The 17741-nt window shown below is 38.9% G+C and overlaps 1 protein-coding gene across 3 annotated transcripts; it reads right to left on the bottom strand.

Annotated features, from left to right (window-relative positions):
• Nucleotides 1-12: 12 nt before the first annotated feature.
• On the bottom strand, nt 13-14446 carry sgta (small glutamine rich tetratricopeptide repeat co-chaperone alpha). Of its 3 annotated transcripts, none has more exons than XM_028444035.1 (11): nt 14318-14446; nt 7639-7746; nt 5177-5280; nt 4998-5076; nt 4819-4918; nt 4601-4726; nt 4330-4528; nt 4201-4238; nt 3919-4128; nt 2625-2741; nt 13-155 (listed from the first exon to the last, which is right to left on the bottom strand). In XM_028444035.1, exons 2-10 carry the CDS (start codon nt 7736-7738, stop codon nt 2636-2638), a joined length of 1062 nt encoding a protein of 353 aa, XP_028299836.1. In that variant the 5' UTR covers nt 7739-7746; nt 14318-14446; the 3' UTR covers nt 13-155; nt 2625-2635. The 3 variants fall into 3 exon arrangements, with proteins under 3 accessions (XP_028299836.1, XP_028299837.1, XP_028299839.1); XM_028444036.1 differs by having other exon boundaries at nt 4601-4705; XM_028444038.1 differs by lacking the exons at nt 13-155; nt 2625-2741 and adding an exon at nt 2804-3325.
• Between the last annotated feature and the right edge of the window lie 3295 nt (nt 14447-17741).

Genomic DNA, 17741 nt, shown 5'->3' with positions numbered 1-17741 from the left:
AGGAGTCGTTGGTAAAAGGTGGGGTTGATCTTTATTAAGTGATGGAGCGCCCCCTGCTGGACGCTAACTATAAAAGGTGGGCGTGGCCCAACCTCATCTGTCCGTCATGCATAATAAACAAACTTCTCTTCATCTTCCTCACTAGCTGTTCCCACCTGGAACACAAACACACATATTAAACTTTAATTATTACTGATATCAGCACAATTTATTCTTTAAAAACACAAGATCAAACTGGAGTCATGTGACCTGTAAAGCTAAGTTAACCCAGTTTAACACGATTCAGCACATTAGCCACATGAAAACCTTAGTGTAAAATCACTTATTTTATCTATAAAAACTTATTTTTTCTATCGAAAAATAAAACACACTGGGCATAATTATTTAAAGGTGCAGTCTGCAACTCTTATAAAAGTGACTTTTTGTCATATTTGCTAAAGCTGTCACTATATAAGGACAGCTTTACATCAAACTAGTAGTTGGTGTGAACAAAACAGGCTCATGGAGCCCCGCCCCTTACAGCCTTTGGCAGATTGCCACTGCACTGCGACCGAGCAAAAAGAACCAATCAGAGCCAGGATTGTGTTTGATGGGCTGTCTGACAGCTGTTGCTCACAGGCTCCTCCCCTTTCCCGGGGCTGTAGCGCCGTCTTTTTTACAGTGTATGGTCTGGAGGAGTAGAAGATGGAATTGGTGACTTTTCTGCTTGAAATGTAATTACTGCTGCTTGATTTACATTATGTTTGATTTGTAATTGTTACAGTAGAACTCTGTGGTGCATGTGTTTGTTAGTGTGTGAGCAGCAGCCTCTGTGTGGCTGCTGTAAGTGACACTGTGTTGTTGCTGCTGCTGAGGTGTGTGCACATAAAGAGAAGTGTTGCAGTAATATGATTTTAACAGAGCATGTTATATTACTGTGATGTTGCTGTTTGGCTAATGTTAGCTTGTTAGCTCCTCTGAGTCTTTGTTTGGAGGCAGGGCAAGAGAGCAGCGGGGAGGGAGGGATCTGAGAGTTGCGGACTGCACCTTTAAGTTGTAAAAGTGAAAACTAATTTCCGTGTTGGGAACAAAGTGTAACTGTAAAGCTTTAACAAACACTGCTGTGAGATTAATGAAGTAACAACCTGTCATACATAAACTAATCCATTGGAACCTTTAAAGAGAACCTTTAATTAGAAAAAAAACTCACATTAAAAAGTTTCATTTTATGGAAAAACACTGAAAACATATTTATCTTGGGATAAAGACATGTTCTTTACGGTGTTTCAAACTAAAATATTTTCTATCTTTTCATTTTGAACAAACATTTAAAAAAATGTTGAAAACATGAAGCTTTAGCTAAAAGCGTGAGGTAGGGCTGGACCACAGTGAAACATCATCACTTTGACACGTGTGGCGTAGTAGAGGCGAGGCTACGTTAGCGCTTTGCTATCTCATAGCGTATCACATTAAGCATATGTTTGAACCGCTTTTTAATAGTTTGGGTTGACCAGGTTAAAACTGGAACATCTTAGTTACCATAGTAACAGTCTGTGGTCAAACATGTTTAACCTGCAGACTTCTGTTATTAACTTAATTATTATTATTCTGTTACACTTATCAACATTTACAGCTTTAATGAAGTATTTTAAAAGGAAAGTAAACAGAATATCATGATAAATGTTTCATTATGAAACACTGACAAATGTCAAACAATAAAAAGCACAGTACAGCATAGACATACATTCTGATGAATAGTTGACTTAATTGGCATACTGTAGTATGGATGAAGTAAAGATTGACAATGACTTTTAATGTTTTAGTGTCAATATTAAGTTTTTCTGTAACAACCAGTGGCTGATACATGTGTTTTATTTTTGTGAGGCCGAACTCACTCACATTCACATTACACACACACACACACACACCAACTGAAGCACGCACATTATCAGGACAGATATCATTGCTCCAACGTCTCCACTGTTGGGAACATCTGACCCCCTTCTTCTCCTTCTTTCAGGGTTGGGACTTTTTCTTATATCAGTATAAAGCTTAAGCTGTGAAACTGTTGGTCAGTCCTGCATATCCTGAGCCAGGGAAGAACCTTTCTGGACCATCCTGTACTCTTTTTCATTTAGCCTTTCCAATATAGAGGATGGAACACTCTCCTTTTTTTTACTCTTTCATTTAGTTTATAATAAATCTTTTTTTATAAAATCATCATGCTCTGACTGGACTCCATTATTCAACACAGAACCAAATGAGGTCAACCGATGATGAATAATTAATTAAATATATCTGGAATCATTGTCAATCTTTACTTCATATAAAACTACGATACGCTAGTTAAGTCAACTATTCATCCCCCCCCCAGTTTTAGAGTTCATAAATATATCTATACTTAGAACCTGAGAATTTATTTATCTTGAATTTAATTCATTGGTGTCATTTTATTTTAAAAAATAAGATTTTTACTGTATGGAAGATTTATTACCAACAATAAACTAGTAACTATAGTAACTTTTACTTTGAGTACTATTTAATTGAGCTACTTTTTACTTGTACTTAAGTAGATATGTCAGTAGTCTTCACACCTCTGATAATCCACAATTGAATCATTTGAGTTTATCTGGTTCCAAACTTACCATGGTTACGGCTACTCTTCGTTGCTGTTGCTTGGTGTTCTGTTTCGTATCTGACTCCTGAGCTGCTCGATCAGTTCAGGATTCTGTTGCTGCATCTGCTGAGCAAACTGCTGACCTCTGCGCACGCACGTACGTACGCACACACACACACACAGACACACAGACACAGAAGTGTGATAATATCTCGATATGACGATATATTGTGATGTTTTGGCTAGCGATATGTTATTGATTCACTGGCGCCAAACATCAGTATTTAATTTATTTAAAATATATATTTTTTTTTTTTATTTATTTTATTTTCATCCTCCCTTTTACACATAGATCCATATAAAAATATATAGAGCCATATAAAATCCATGTTAACAAAATCATAGACAAAATCAAATGGACAGAATCAGCATGAAATGCGTCACTGTGAGAAGGAAGGAACCTTGTTTTATGTGAATACGTGTTTCTGGGGGTGTTTATTAGGAGCTCCACCCTCCTCCACCTGTCCTGGCTGAATTAAACATCTCAGAAACCACCAGAAACCACATTTAAACTGCCAGAAATCTACATAAATCATCAGTGACTCCTAAACACAGATCCCACCAGTGCCTGCTTAACTTTAATGTGCCTGTGAAACTCCGTCTGTTTCTCGTGTAGAGCAGCAGCTTCATCTTCTCAGTGTGTGTTAACATCTCAGAGCTACAGAAGATCTGTGGGAAAAGTTACATGTTGTTGTGGAAGAGACCATAGATACCAGGATAATGTACTGACTGATATGTTTATGTTTCATATGCAGTGAAATGTTCCAGCTTTCATAAAACCAGTTCATTCAGCACTGATATGTGTCCATGTTTACAGAGAAGTTAATATTAGCACTGAAATGTCTATTTTCTTCATTAATTTGATTTTTAATGATTTAAAGTTAATTTGCACAAACATTAACAATATTTTGGCGACACATTATTTAGTATCAGTCTTTCTTTAAAGACCTAAACACAACACAAGGTCATGTGACTAGTTGTGGTCAGTGTGTTAATGTGCTGTACACACTGTGTTTTACTGTCATTCATGTTAAATGGATTCAGTTCAGTAGATACATTCTGAATTTATTAAGTGACAAAAATCGTGAAGTATCGCGGATGAAATTTCCAGCGATATATCGATTATCGCTGTATCGTCGCATCGCAATATCATCATTATCACAAGCAAACAATATTGTGATATATTGTATCATGAGGTAAGTAGAGATACCCAGCCCTAATCATCATCATCATCATCATCATCATCATCACCAGGTACGTACGCATGGATCAGTCCTGATAAATCTCCTCCTCCTCCTGCTGCTGCTGCTCCCCCAGCATTGGCTGTTCCTCCTGCTGGAGCTCCTCCTACGCCTGCTCCTGAGGTTCCTCCCATTCCTCCCGTGGCTCCTCCCATTCCAGCCATGGCTCCTCCCATTGGTCCAGTGGCTCCTCCCATTCCTCCGTAAGCTCCCGACATCATTCCTGACATCCTGGAGGACATAGAGCAGAGGGTGGAGCTTCTCTGAGGGGGCGGGGCACGGGACCTCCTGAGTAAGACTTACAGCTGTTGGACCTGAGGGTTGTTCATCAGACTGGACGCCTGCACACACACACACACACACACACACACAGTTAGCCAACATGCTGCTCAACCTGCTAACATAGCAACAGTTGCTAAGCTAGCACCTCACCATGTTCATGAAGCCGGGGTTACTGAGGAGGCCGGCCAGGTCAACCCCGCCCATCCCTGCGGCCGGGCTGCTGGCGTCCATCTTCTCCTCAGCGATCCTCAGGTTGGACTTGTATGTGTCGTTGTCGGGGTCCAGCTCCAGAGCTTTCTTATAGTAGGTGACGGCCTCCGCGTGTTTGTTCAGACTCGCCAACGCCAGGCTGTCACACAGAGAGGGGTGGAGCTTAGCAAGAGGGGAAGGAGCTAAGGAGAAGCTCAGAGCAGAGACTCACCCCATCCTTCCATAAGCTTTGCTGTAGTTTGGGTCAATGCAAATGGCCTGTTCACAGTCCTGGACCGCCCCCGCATAGTTCCCCACTTTACTGTAGGCTGCAGCCCTGCACACACACATTATATATATATATACACACACACACACACATTATATATACACACACACACATTATATTTACCCGTTACAGTGACATTTACTCGTTACATTGGTATTTACCTGTTACAGTGGTAAACGGCGTTCTGAGGGTTGAGGGCGATGGCCTTGGAATAAAACTCCACGGCAGCTGCAAAGTTCTCCACCTTCATCTGATCATTACCTGTTAAAGTAAACACAGCCAATCAGAGAAGGGATTGGTGGCTCAGGGTCACCTGACGAGGAAGATGATTGGTTCTCACCTTCACTTTTTAGTTTCTCAGCCTCTGCTCTCTGATCTTCACTGGGTGATTCAGCGCTAGAGTTATTATTGACCTGAGACTGAAAACAACCATGAACAACACTTACTATTGATCCATTAACACCACTCAGTTCCAACTGGACTAAAGCTCTGCCCATAGTCAGCTGATCAGGGCGTTACCTTTGGGGCAGCGGCTTCAAATATTTCTGGTAACGTCATAGAGACAGCAAGGCTGTGGTCGTCAGTAGACACTTCAAACGCCGTCTCCAAACACTGGACTGCCACTGGAATAACACGTCACGTTAATGACACGTCAATAACACGTCACGTTAATAACGCTTCATGTTAATAACACGTTAACGCGTCACGTTAATAACACGTCAATAACGCGTCATGTTAATAACACGTCAATTACGCGTCGTTAATAACACGTCAATAACGCGTCATGTTAATAATACGTCAATAACGCGTCATGTTAATAACACATTAATAACGCGTCAATAACGCATTAATAACGAGTCATGTTACTGACACGTTAATAAAGCGTCACGTTAATAACACGTCACATTAATAACACGTCAATAACACGTCACGTTAATAACACGTCACGTTAATAACACGTAACATTAATAACGCGTCATGTTAATAACACGTTAATAACGCGTCACGTTAATAACGCGTCAATAACGCATTAATAACGTGTCATGTTAATAACACGTCAATAACGCGTCATGTTAACACATTAATAACGCGTCAATAACGCATTAATAACGCGTCATGTTAATAACATGTTAACACGTCATGTTAATAACACGTGACTAACGCGTCATGTTAATAACACGTCAATAACGCGTCATGTTAATAACACAATAACGTGTCATGTTAATGACACGTCATGTTAATGACAGATTAATAACACGTTAATAACAGATGTAAAGAACGGGAATTAATTTTAACGGCCACATGGCAACGCATTATGTGAAAAAGTGTATTAGTGAAGTATTGTTAGAAAATAAAATGCTACAGTTACTTTATTGCTTCATTCACATTATTATGATATTATGATGGTCGCACATTGACGCAGGTCATTGTCTGTTATTTGTTTAGGTATATTATATTAACAACAATATATTGTGTTTATTCATTTTAATTGTATTGCAGAGAGTAGGGTCATCAGTTGTAGAGCACACCATAGTATGTACATTAGCCATTAATTTAGGCATAGTAATCAATGAACAGATGAATAATTATACATTGTGAACATGACATGTTCCCACTGTCCATGGTGGACAATGAAGATTTCAGGAAGATGAGCTCAGCTTTTAATCTAATCTAAATAAACTCTTATTTCTTTAAAGAAGCTGACAGTGCATTTATGTTAAATCTGCCAATAAAAATGTTTATCTTAAGAGGAATTCAATTGGTTGTTCACAGGCCTAAAGATAAAACCCAGGAGTTACTCGAGTGACGAAGAAACAAAATCGATTGACCAACAGGTCATTGACTACTTGGAGTCGAAGGACATTGTCCTGAACCCTGACAACATCAACTCCTGCCATCTCCTGCCAAAGAGAAATGATAACAGAGCTGTAAAAATCACCTTCACGAATGTGAAATTTAAAGGAGAACTACTGAAGCAAGGCAAAAAACTGAAGGAAACGAAGGTATTTATTAATGCAAACTTGACAAAACGAAATGCAAGCATTGCATGGAAGGCACGCCAAATAAAAAAAGGAGGAAAGATTCTAAAGACGTGGACGAAAAACTGCAGGATTTATATCACACTACTGGGAGAAGAGAACGGAAAACCAATATTCATCAAAACGATGGAAGACTTGGGAAAATACGAAGGATCCACCTAAACAATAACATTACTGATGGTAATCATGGACATGGACCCAGATCTATATAAACACTGGAAACAAAACTCAGACTGTGATTATTTTACTGACACCGAATTCAATGTGGAAACCAAGAGTAAAAAAGGTCTGTCATTTATTAATTTCAATTGCTAGGTGGTGGGGTGATTAAGGATTACATTACTACCTTGCTTATGAACTAAGATATAATAATGTGTTTATACAAGAAAATCTAACAGCGGAAAATACAACACTGCCAATAGAACTAACAACACCTGGAATAACCTTGATGTAGAGACAAAACAAGCTGCAAACTTGTGTGTCCAAAAGAGACATTCCCGAGTGGTGACGTCAAGGATGAAAAGGGAAAAACCTATCGAACAACTTCGAAAGATGATGAACTTTTCTTGAACTGGAGGAACGCAAACAATGTCTGGCAGGGAACAAGGCCGACACGAACAACGATGGAGAGGAGGAGGAATAAAAAAAAAAAAGATAACACTGACTACAGATGAGAATAAATCCTACACAAAAAAGGACTGTTCAGAACAACCTAAGAATGTTTGACCAGAGAGACAAGCTTTGATGTAAATTTTCGGTGTACAAAACAGGGGACGGGGCCTAGATAAGCAAACTGCTTCTCTCGTGTCCTTTTTCGCCATGTACAAAAAAAAAAACACGTCACTAGGTCAAAAACATGAAATGTTTGATATGATCTCAAACATTATTTGTGAAATGATAATATGCATATGTGTGTGTGTGTGTGTGTGTGTGTGTATACACCTTCCAGACTCTCCTGAGCTCCTGAACTCAGATTCCCAGAATGCAGTTGGTCATGTAGGAACTGTATGATGGAGAAGGCGAGTTGTTTGTGATCACTCATGATGACGTCTGAGAAAAAAAAGCCACAGATTAAATTAAACCAAACGTTTGCTTTCCTTCCATTTTGAACTTTTAAACATCATTAAAATTCAAACAATATAACATTTACTTCATACTTTAGTTTAATTCTTAGTCACATCAAATGACATGAATAAATCATCACTGATTAAAGGTCAGTAGGCACTGTTCCTTCATAGATGTATAGAGCATACAAGTGCTGGTCATATAATTAGAATATTGTGAAAAAGTTGATTTATTTTAGTAATTCATTCAAAATGTGAAACTTGTATATTATATCCATTCATTTCACACAGACTGATATAATTCAGATGTTTATTTCTTTTAATGTTGATGATTATAACAACTAATGAAAATCCCAAATTAAGTATCAGAAAATTTGAATATTATTTAAGAACTATACAAAAACTGATTTGTAGAAATGTTGTCGATCTGAAAAGTATGATCATGTACAGCACTCAATACTAGGAGTGTGACGATACGGCGATATATCGCAATATTTTTTTTTCTCCGCACGATCGTTTATCTATATCACAGTTACTCATTGCGCGGCTCGCGAGCCACATGCGGCTCGTTACGCTATAATTGGCGGCTTGCATGGTAGCTTACAGTTTCACAATGCCCATTTGCCTTTGAATGCATCCTCTCTACTGTTTACCGACAATGCAACAATGGACTTATGCTGCGTTTACACCAAACGCGGTTTCTGCGGCACAAGCGAACAGATTACATGCAAAGTCAATGGTTTAGACGCGCTGGGAGGCGAATTATTCGCCGGTGGGGCGGCGCGGACTGTTTCGCGCGTGGAAAGCGAAGGCTGCTGCAAGCGCGCTCCCGATTTTCGTGATATTCGCCGTTCGCTTGAGTTGAAAATATTGAACTCCAGCGGCTGTTTCGCGTGACGCGCAGGCGCGAAAGCCAATCAGAGTCCTTGTTGGCAATGACGTCAGGCAGGCAACACGGAAACCAGTATTTTCACCCGTTCAACCATTGAGGAGAAGCTAATCGTAGCGGTGTGTGACCACAGGGAGCTGTATGACACGGCCTGTTATTTTAACCAGGACCAGGAAGGATTTGGTGTGGAGGAGAATCAGCGAGGAGGTGGAGCAGCAGGTAAATGTTCTCTCTGTAGTTTTCATCTTTGAAAGTCGGCAGTGAGCGAGGATAGCATTAGCTAATGATAGCATTAGCCGCTAACACCAGCTATTTTCAAACGGTGGAAATACCCTGTTGTCATGTCCTTTGTTGACCCCTTTCTTTCACCGCGAGAGACAAGCAGCAACATGGGGCAGGGGGTTGAGGAAGACAGGACTGCAAAGTATGGTCAACCATCAGAGACTGGAGGTTTGTTTATCAGTGCAGACATATAGAAATATATACCAGGTTAATATTCAGGCCTTTATGCATCACAGGGCTTTTTCTAGTGGGGGATCTAAATCTAGTATAATGATTTAAAATGTATAGTAATGTGTTTCATATATTGTTTGCTGTCACTCAGAGGTAAACAATCAGATGAGTGATGGAGAAGGACAGGGAACAGATAGTGTTCAGGGAGATGATGATGGTGATGGTGCTACAGCAGCATCTCCTGCAGAAACAAGTGCAGCCAAACCATCTGATATGAACATGACAGAAGTTGTTTTGCATTCTGTTATAAATAAAATGTATCTATAAATGTTTGGTATATCAGTGATGACAATGTTGATCATTACCTCATTTAATGTTTAATCAAAATATATCTATGATCTTATTTAAGTAACAGTGACTTGATAAGCTATTTATATATATAATGTATTTGTTTATTTTTAAGGAAAAAGAGCAAAGAAGAGGCCCAGCCAAGGAACTCCAAGAGAGGTGGAGCAGCTTATCCTACAAACTACAAATATAACATGAATAAAGTCAAGGGCATGCATGCCAGCTTCCGCTCATCCCAGTATTAAAATAAATCTGGTCTTCAATGAAAATGTATTGGCCGTGTTATTTCTTTTTTGTGGAATGTCCAATTTACATTTGCAAAGGTGACTTAGTATGTTGTCGTAAAAGTGGCTCGCCTTTTGATTTTGCACTGCCAATGTGGCTCTTGTGAAAAAAATAGTGAGGATCACTGATCTATATGCTCACGTTAAGTATCGATTTTTTTTTTTTTTTTAAACATTTTCTGCTTTTTCACTAAAATGTGCAGGTACATCTTCACAGAAATGTTGTCACTGTTTGTTGAAGGAACCAATATATTGTTTACTGCAATACTTCACTATAATGATGTCACTGGTAATAAAGACCCTATTTATTGTTTACATAATCAGAATCAGAATTCCTTTATTGATCCCAGAGGGAAATTGCTTTTGTTACAGCCACAGAACACATCACAAATAAAGAATAAAAACATTAACAAAGACAAAGAAGAATAAACAATAAATAAGTGTATAATTAAGTAAAGACTGTTAAAAATTGGGGTCAGAAACACACACATTACAGTAGTAGAAAAAAGTAGGATAGATAATAATGAAAAGAATAATAAGAATAAGAATAATAATAATAAATAAATCACTATTGGAGATACTTATTAGTTTACATTGGTATGATGACACTTATTTACAGAAATAAAATAGTCTCACTGTTCATAGGACACTTTTTCAATTTATTGTCTTTCAGAGATATAATTTTTTGTTTTTTCAATTAATCTTTTTTTTCTCCTTATGTCAGATTATCGTAGATTGATTTCTGACCAATATATTGATAATCACAGTATCGTCATATCGTGAGATAATCATAATCGTAATCGTTGTATCGTGTATCGTATAGTACCCAGAGGTTCCCACCCCTAGTCAATACTTAGTTGGTTTTGTCTGAATTACTGCAGCAATGGGCGTGGCATGGAGTGGATCAGTCTGTGGTACTGAACAGGTGTTATGAGAGCCCAGGTTGATCTGTTAGGGTGAACTCACACTGGTAACTGGGGCCGTTCCAAGCTCACAGCAGGAATCCCCCCCTCCCTGTCCCTTTTCTGACACGGTAGAACAGACGTGATCACCAGCTCAACTCGGTTCCCACAGAGAAACACATCATCACGTTAATTTATGACACGTATGGCATTACGTCACCATTAAGCGACTCTGGGTTTGTTGTTGACAGTACATTCTGTTAATTTCATATTTTCTGTTGCGTAGGGTAACTATAAACCAAGATTTACCCAGACACGTGCTCTTTTCACAAACTGGGTTTCCCAGGGCCCCTGAACGCATCATGTTAATTTAAATGACTAACTCTGCTCATATTTGTTCTATCGGAGAAATTCCACCAGTTTATGAAAGATAAGAAGTTGCTCTTTACAGCCAGTGTCGGTACATTGTGGTAATTTTACTCACACGTAACAGAAACATTAAAGATGCTGCTTTGTTTTGATGAAATCGACACAAGGAACAAAGAGAACCAAGTGAGTGAGAAAGTAAGATTAAAACAGACCAAATAACGGTGGATTTATTAAAAATGAAAGAGTCTCTGATGATAAAAACCACCATGAATGGAGGTTCAAATAGATTTAAAAACAAAGGAGGAAACTGAGCCTATAAAGGTAAGATCAGTTTAATTTATGGATCAATAAATGTTCTGATTTTGTGGAGCTAGTCTTTGTGTACATTAATATAAGTGTAAATAGATGATTTTAATGTGTGAGACAGTTTAGGACAGAGTATTTGTGTGTTTGTTTAAACTTTGTGTGTCTGTGTCCATCTGATCATATTTATCTCCATCACTTTCAGTTTTCCTTTTGATGAACATGACATTATCTAACTCTTCTTTTATTTCTTCTTCTTTAAGTCCATACAGAGTGGCCACGCCCCTCCCTGGACATTAAAACCATGAGCTGATCCTAGTTTCATCATCAGGTCTAGACCCATCACTTCTACAGACAACAGACAGAATGGGATGCACTTATTTATTGAAATGTATATTAAATGATTATTTCATTTTCTGTAATGTTATTTTTTAGGAGATGTTTTTAATTGTTTCAATAATTTAGAGACTTAAGGAACAGATTGTTATAATGTATAATAAAGGTGATTTACTTGAGTCAGCACTAATTTCAGATTGTTTTTAAGTCTTTGTATAAAAATATTTTAACAGGACAACAATGATGTGCAGAGCTGCAGTAATGTTGGCTTCATACAATAATAATAATAATAATAATAATAATAATAACACACACCACCAGAGAAGCTTCCAGTGAATAATTTACAAATAAAAAAAGTTCACTGACATTGAGATCTCAATGTCATCATCAGTGAACTTATTTTATTTGTAAATTATTCACTGGAAGCTTAGATATTGTGTGACAAAGATATCAAAGTTTGTTGTTTTGAGAAGAGTCATATTTATGATTAAAAGTTATGATTGTATTATATTCTAAAGTTTATAATTATCTGGCTCGTCTTCCTTTCTTTCTGTTCACATCATAACTTTATATTTAGTTCTACAAAATGTGTTTACAGCTAATTTTACTGATTATTGTTACACATCATCCTGTATGTGTATTATATACAGTATAAATGTGTAGATTTAACTGTTAGAGAAACTATTTTATTAAATACAAAGCAAACAACATGTAAACAGAAAAACAAAGGTAGAAATAGTGTATTTAAATTATGAAATTAGTGAGTTGTTAAAGTGCTGAGGTGCAGTGGAGGGTCTTCTTCTGCAGAGACGTGATGATGAGGGGTTTGAGTAAAACACAAAATTCCATGGTAATGTTGAGGGTATAAACATGCATATAAACACATTACTGGTATATTAACACATATAAACCAAAACATATAGAAATGGGACATTTTACGGCTGTAATGTGTAACATATTACTGGTATTATGAGAACAGGACACGTGTAGATTTCTGATCAATTCATTATAGTTGAACAGGACTAACAGGAACTCCACATACTGATAATTGGTATTATCACATGTTCACTAACACGACACGACCTAAGAAGAGAAATAAAATAAGATTAAAAATAAATAAATAGTTTACAGTCTTGTTCCAGGTTCTGCTGTCATAATATTCCCATCCTTGTACTTCCAATGTTTAAATGTTTTGTTTTTAAGGTTCATGTTACATTTTGCAAAAGGTTGAACTTTATTTTCTGGCTTATTGATTTTTGTTTGGAAAATTATTACCTTTCTTTCAGACATTTCATTTATTTGGGCTTGTATTTGTGATGTTCTGTTTATGGTTACATTTAGATGAATAAATTAATACACTACACTTTGCTCCTCAAGACACTGTGTTTGTTTTCATTCTACAGAGTTAGTGAGTATGTGTCCCAGAACACTGAAACACCATATATATATATATTTATATTATTTATACATTAGCAGCAGTAAAATGTCCCATTTCCATTTTTTCTGGTTTCTATGGGTTAATATACCAGTAATATGTGTTTATATGTATATTTATACCCTCGGAAATACCCGGATAGACCTGATGATGAGCTGCTACACTCCGTTACTGTCCCGCTGTCGGCTGAACAAAGAGAAGTCCTGATGGTCATGTTGTCCTCTTCCTCCATGAGTTCTCTGTGGTGTTGTTCATATATATCAGCTAACGAGCACTTCTGACACCGCTATCATTGTGGAATGTGGATGTTTATGTGCCGTAAAGCGTCGCGCGGTACCAACGTCATCACATTGTGCGCACAGGTCGAGTCGAGTTGTGCGTGCGCATGCGCGGCCAACCGTGCCAGTCTGGCACGCTGTTTGGACCACCTCTTCTAGCAGGACCATCGGGCCGTTAACCCCCCTGTGGTGCAGTTCACACCTACGCAGGCCAGACAATGGCCCCCCATGGTTTCACACATGCACAGAGCTGGTTAGGAACGGCCCTGGTTACCAGTGTGAGTACACCTACCACAGAACCACAGACTGATCCACTCCATCCCACGCTGCATTGCTGCAGTAATTCAGGCTAAAGAAGCTTCAACTAAGTATTAAGTACATGATCATACTTTTCATCTTCATATTTTTCAGATGAACAACACTTCTACAAATCTTTTTTTGTATCTGTCTTAAATAATAATCACATTTTCTGAGATACTGAACTTTGGATTTTCATTAGTTGTCAGTTATAATCAACATCAAAAGAAATAAACACTTGAAATACATCAGTCTGTGTGAAATGAATGTATATAATGCACAAGTTTCACTTTTTGAATGGAATTACTGAAATAAATCAACTTTTTCATAATATTCTAATTATATGACCAGCACCTGTAGATGTGTCTCTGTCCTTTGCCACAGACATATCAAGAATAGATCTGGTCCTAAATGTCCAAACATGAAGGCACATTTACATTAAAATATTAACATTAATGCAACTGTTTCCTCCACATCTGATCGTCTGTACGGAGAACACTTCATATTTCTAACACTTTAGTGACTGCGATGAAAGCTTTGGTGACGCTAACGTGTATTAGCAGCGGTAAGCTAACTGTTAGCTCGCTAACAGTCTGGTTTTCAGGGTGGGGGGCTGTGTCCCCGGGCCGCTGCGGGTCACTTTTCGAGGGCCCGATGTCCTACCTGCCGTGTCCGAGGTTGGGCCGCTGGTGAAGGCGGAAACCGAACCGTTAACGAACTGTCTACCGTTCACTGCTAGCTAGACACCGACGAGCAATGATGACGTCACTAACGGCGCCGGAAGATGACTTTTTCTTCTTCGTAGTTTTACAACAAGACAAGGAGCATAAAACTAGTAAAAGTAAAATAGTAATTTAAAGAACACTTTTTAAATTATTTTACTTTTCCGAGTTTTATTTTTTTTTTAACTGGCGGGAATGGGATTCCATAGTTTTCCTTTAGAATTTAAACCAAAGTTTATGTGAAGATTATGTTCCACTTTCTACACTTTGACTTAAATGTACAAAAACTCGATAATAGATTCCCAATGAGTATCTACTATCTAATGTGCATGAACAGGAACATAATAATAATAATAAATACAAGTACAAAGCAATGTCATCAACATGCAGAGTATGGCACAACAAGCATGCAAACAAATCTATAAATACACATCTGCAATTACACAAACACTATGATAAGCTCTTTAAACATCTCATAAGTAGCGTTACTTGTAATTATCTTTAATACAATTTTGACGTAATTCGGAGAGTCCACATATCCGTCATGTATTTTGACTAGTTGCAATTCTAATTATTGATATCTACAATTCCGTATTGCTACACTATTAATTGTAGATATCAACAATTCACTAGTGTAAATCACCATGTAGATATGTGGAACTTCATTACAACCAGTCACAATGTCCCATTGACTTCCATTCAAATTTAATTTCAGTTATCTATATTTCAAGTCTGACACATTACTATTCTAAGGTCACATATCATAATATCATTTTGACTAGTTGCAAATGTAATTGTTGATATGCAGAATTCAATTCTTACTAAGTCATAATGTTAATTGTAGATAATTGTTCTCACATTTCAGATATCATAAATGGAATTGTTATCTATAATTGTTATTCTTATATGTGAAAAAGGAATTACTGATATCTGTACATAAGTTTTAACTAGTCAAAACATTTCCACATGTCAAAAATACATTTTAACATGTGGAAATATAATTCCCACTAGTGTAAACTAACACTGTAACTAGTGAACCACTGATTAAAAGTCAAAACATCTTTACATACATTTGATCTGTACGTTTTCCTCCAGTAAATGCGCTCGTGTATGTGTGTGTGTGTGTGTGTGTGTGTGTGTGTGTGTGTGTGTGTGTGTGTGTGTGTGGATTAGGGTTAATCTGATCAGATGAACGTGAGGCCAATATGGAGCAGATGAGCCACAGGTGACTGACAATAATCGACCAGGAACAACAGGGATTATTACCAGGATTACAGAGACCTGCTCCTGAACCTGGTCCTGGACCAGCACAGTCCATCTCTGAGACTAGAACTACAGATTAGTGCTGTTCTCCACTTCATCCTCCAGCACCTGGACTCCCCAGGCTCCTACGCCAGGATCCTGTTTGTGGACTTCAGCTCTGCTTTCAACACTATAATCCCAGCTCTCCTTCAGGACAAGCTTTCCCAGCTGAACGTGCCCGACTCCACCTGCAAGTGGATCACAGACTTCCTGTCTGACAGGAAGCAGCACGTGAAGCTGGGAAAAACCATCTCTGCTCCAGGACCATCAGTACTGGATCTCCTCAGGGCTGTGTTCTTTCTCCTCTGCTCTTCTCCCTGTACACCAACATCTGCACCTCCTCTCACCAGTCGGTCAAACTCCTGAAGTTTGCAGACGACACGACCATCATCGTCTCATCTCTGATGGAGACGAGTCTGACTACAGGTGGGAGACAGACCGGCTGGTGTCCTGGTGCAGCCAGAACAACCTGGAGCTCAATGCTTTAAAGATAGTGGAGATGATAGCAGACTTCAGGAACAACCCAGCCCCCCTCACCCCCCTCACCCTGGGAGACTCTACAGTGAGCTCTGTGGAGAACTTCTGCTTCCTGGGGACCATCATCACTCAGGACCTCAAGTGGGAGCTGAACATCAGCTCCCTTATCAAAAAAGCTCAGCAGAGGATGTACTTCCTGTAGCAGCTGAAGAAGTTCAGTCTGCCAACAAAGATGATGGTGAACTTCTACAGCTCCATCATCCAGTCCATCCTCTGCTCCTCCATCACCATCTGGTACGCTGCAGCTACGGCCAAGGACAAGGCCAGACTGCAGCGTATCATCCACTCTGCAGAGAAGGTCATCGGCTGCAATCTGCCCTCCCTCCAGGACCTGAACCCCTCCAGGATTTTGAAGCTGACTCCTCCCACCCCGGTCACAAACTGACCAGAACCTCCAGACACAAAAACAGCTTCTTTCCCCCATCTCCTATATTTAGGGGGCCAAGCCCGCGGGGGCCAAGGAACCTACGACCAGCGGTGCTAGGAACCCTATTGTAATCGTAAGGATTTTTATTATATTTATTATGTTTCCTTGGGTAAAAGTGGTGCTGCAGAATAAACCGTGCAAGGTAGGGCGGTGCCCTTTGGTGGTTGGGTCCAAAACCCCCAGGGGACCTTGGACGCAAAAATTCACATATGTCCGCCAGTAGGTGGCGCTATAACAAAGGTCAACGCGTTTTGGCCAATAACTCCCACACCGTTTGTTGCAAATTTAAAACGTTCATATCCACAGATTCCTTGAATAGCACTGAATCACCTGGGCTAGGCCACGCCCATTTCCACCTAACTTTTCTTGGCGCAAAATCACAAAAACTGAAATATCTACTTTTACTAATTCCTCCTTGGGGTTTTGTCCAATCAGCGTGAAACTTGGCACGTAGAGTCTTCAGTTGGACGTGATATCCAGTTATCAAAATGAGTTTGTTCGGGTAAAATATGCGCAAATTTTTATAATGGGTGCAAACACATTTTGGCCTGTAACTTTCACTCTTTAAATCACATCTTCCAAAACTTCATATCCACCTGTTCACAGCAAATGGCACGTTGGCCTGTGTCCTGACGCTCACCCCGAGCCCGTCACCCTTACTATGAGTATGTTACCAGAGTTGATTGATCCACTTCATACCAGCTGTAATGAATCAGATACCCAGAGTTTCCATCATGGGGTATGTTGACCCGGAGTTTGTTAAACCTCCTTTATGGAACACACCTCTGGAGGGATTTGATCAAAATGTTCTCAGTAGAACCAGACTTATGGTTCAAACCTGGTTCAGCTAAACCGTCCGTGACCACGCCCCCTTTTACCATTTCTCAGCTTCAATCACTCCAGCTCAGCCAATCAGCTGACAATGTTTAGATTAAGTGAACGTTCTCATCAGACCCACTAAATCGTTTACAGATTTAATGATTAGAGAGTGACAGAGCATCACGAGACACAAAGGAGATTTTTCTTTTCGTAGGTTTTTATTGAATGTTTTAAATCATCACTAAATGACTTCTTTAATAATGATGACGTGGTTTCATGA

Source organism: Gouania willdenowi, chromosome 4 (assembly GCF_900634775.1).
Source record: "Gouania willdenowi chromosome 4, fGouWil2.1, whole genome shotgun sequence".
NCBI classification, from domain to species: domain Eukaryota; kingdom Metazoa; phylum Chordata; class Actinopteri; order Blenniiformes; family Gobiesocidae; genus Gouania; species Gouania willdenowi.
This window is presented reverse-complemented; position numbering and strand designations above follow the sequence as displayed.

Bases quoted from the DNA above. Each gene is read 5' to 3' on its own strand.
- sgta (XM_028444035.1), bottom strand. From the start codon at position 7,738: ATGAGTGATCACAAACAACTCGCCTTCTCCATCATACAGTTCCTACAT. The intron at 4,919-4,997 runs GTGAGAACCAAT...TTACTTTAACAG, and splicing joins TGAGAAACTAAAAAGTGAAG to GTAATGATCAGATGAAGGTG. The intron at 4,129-4,200 runs GTAAGTCTTACT...TATGTCCTCCAG, and splicing joins AACCCTCAGGTCCAACAGCT to GATGTCAGGAATGATGTCGG.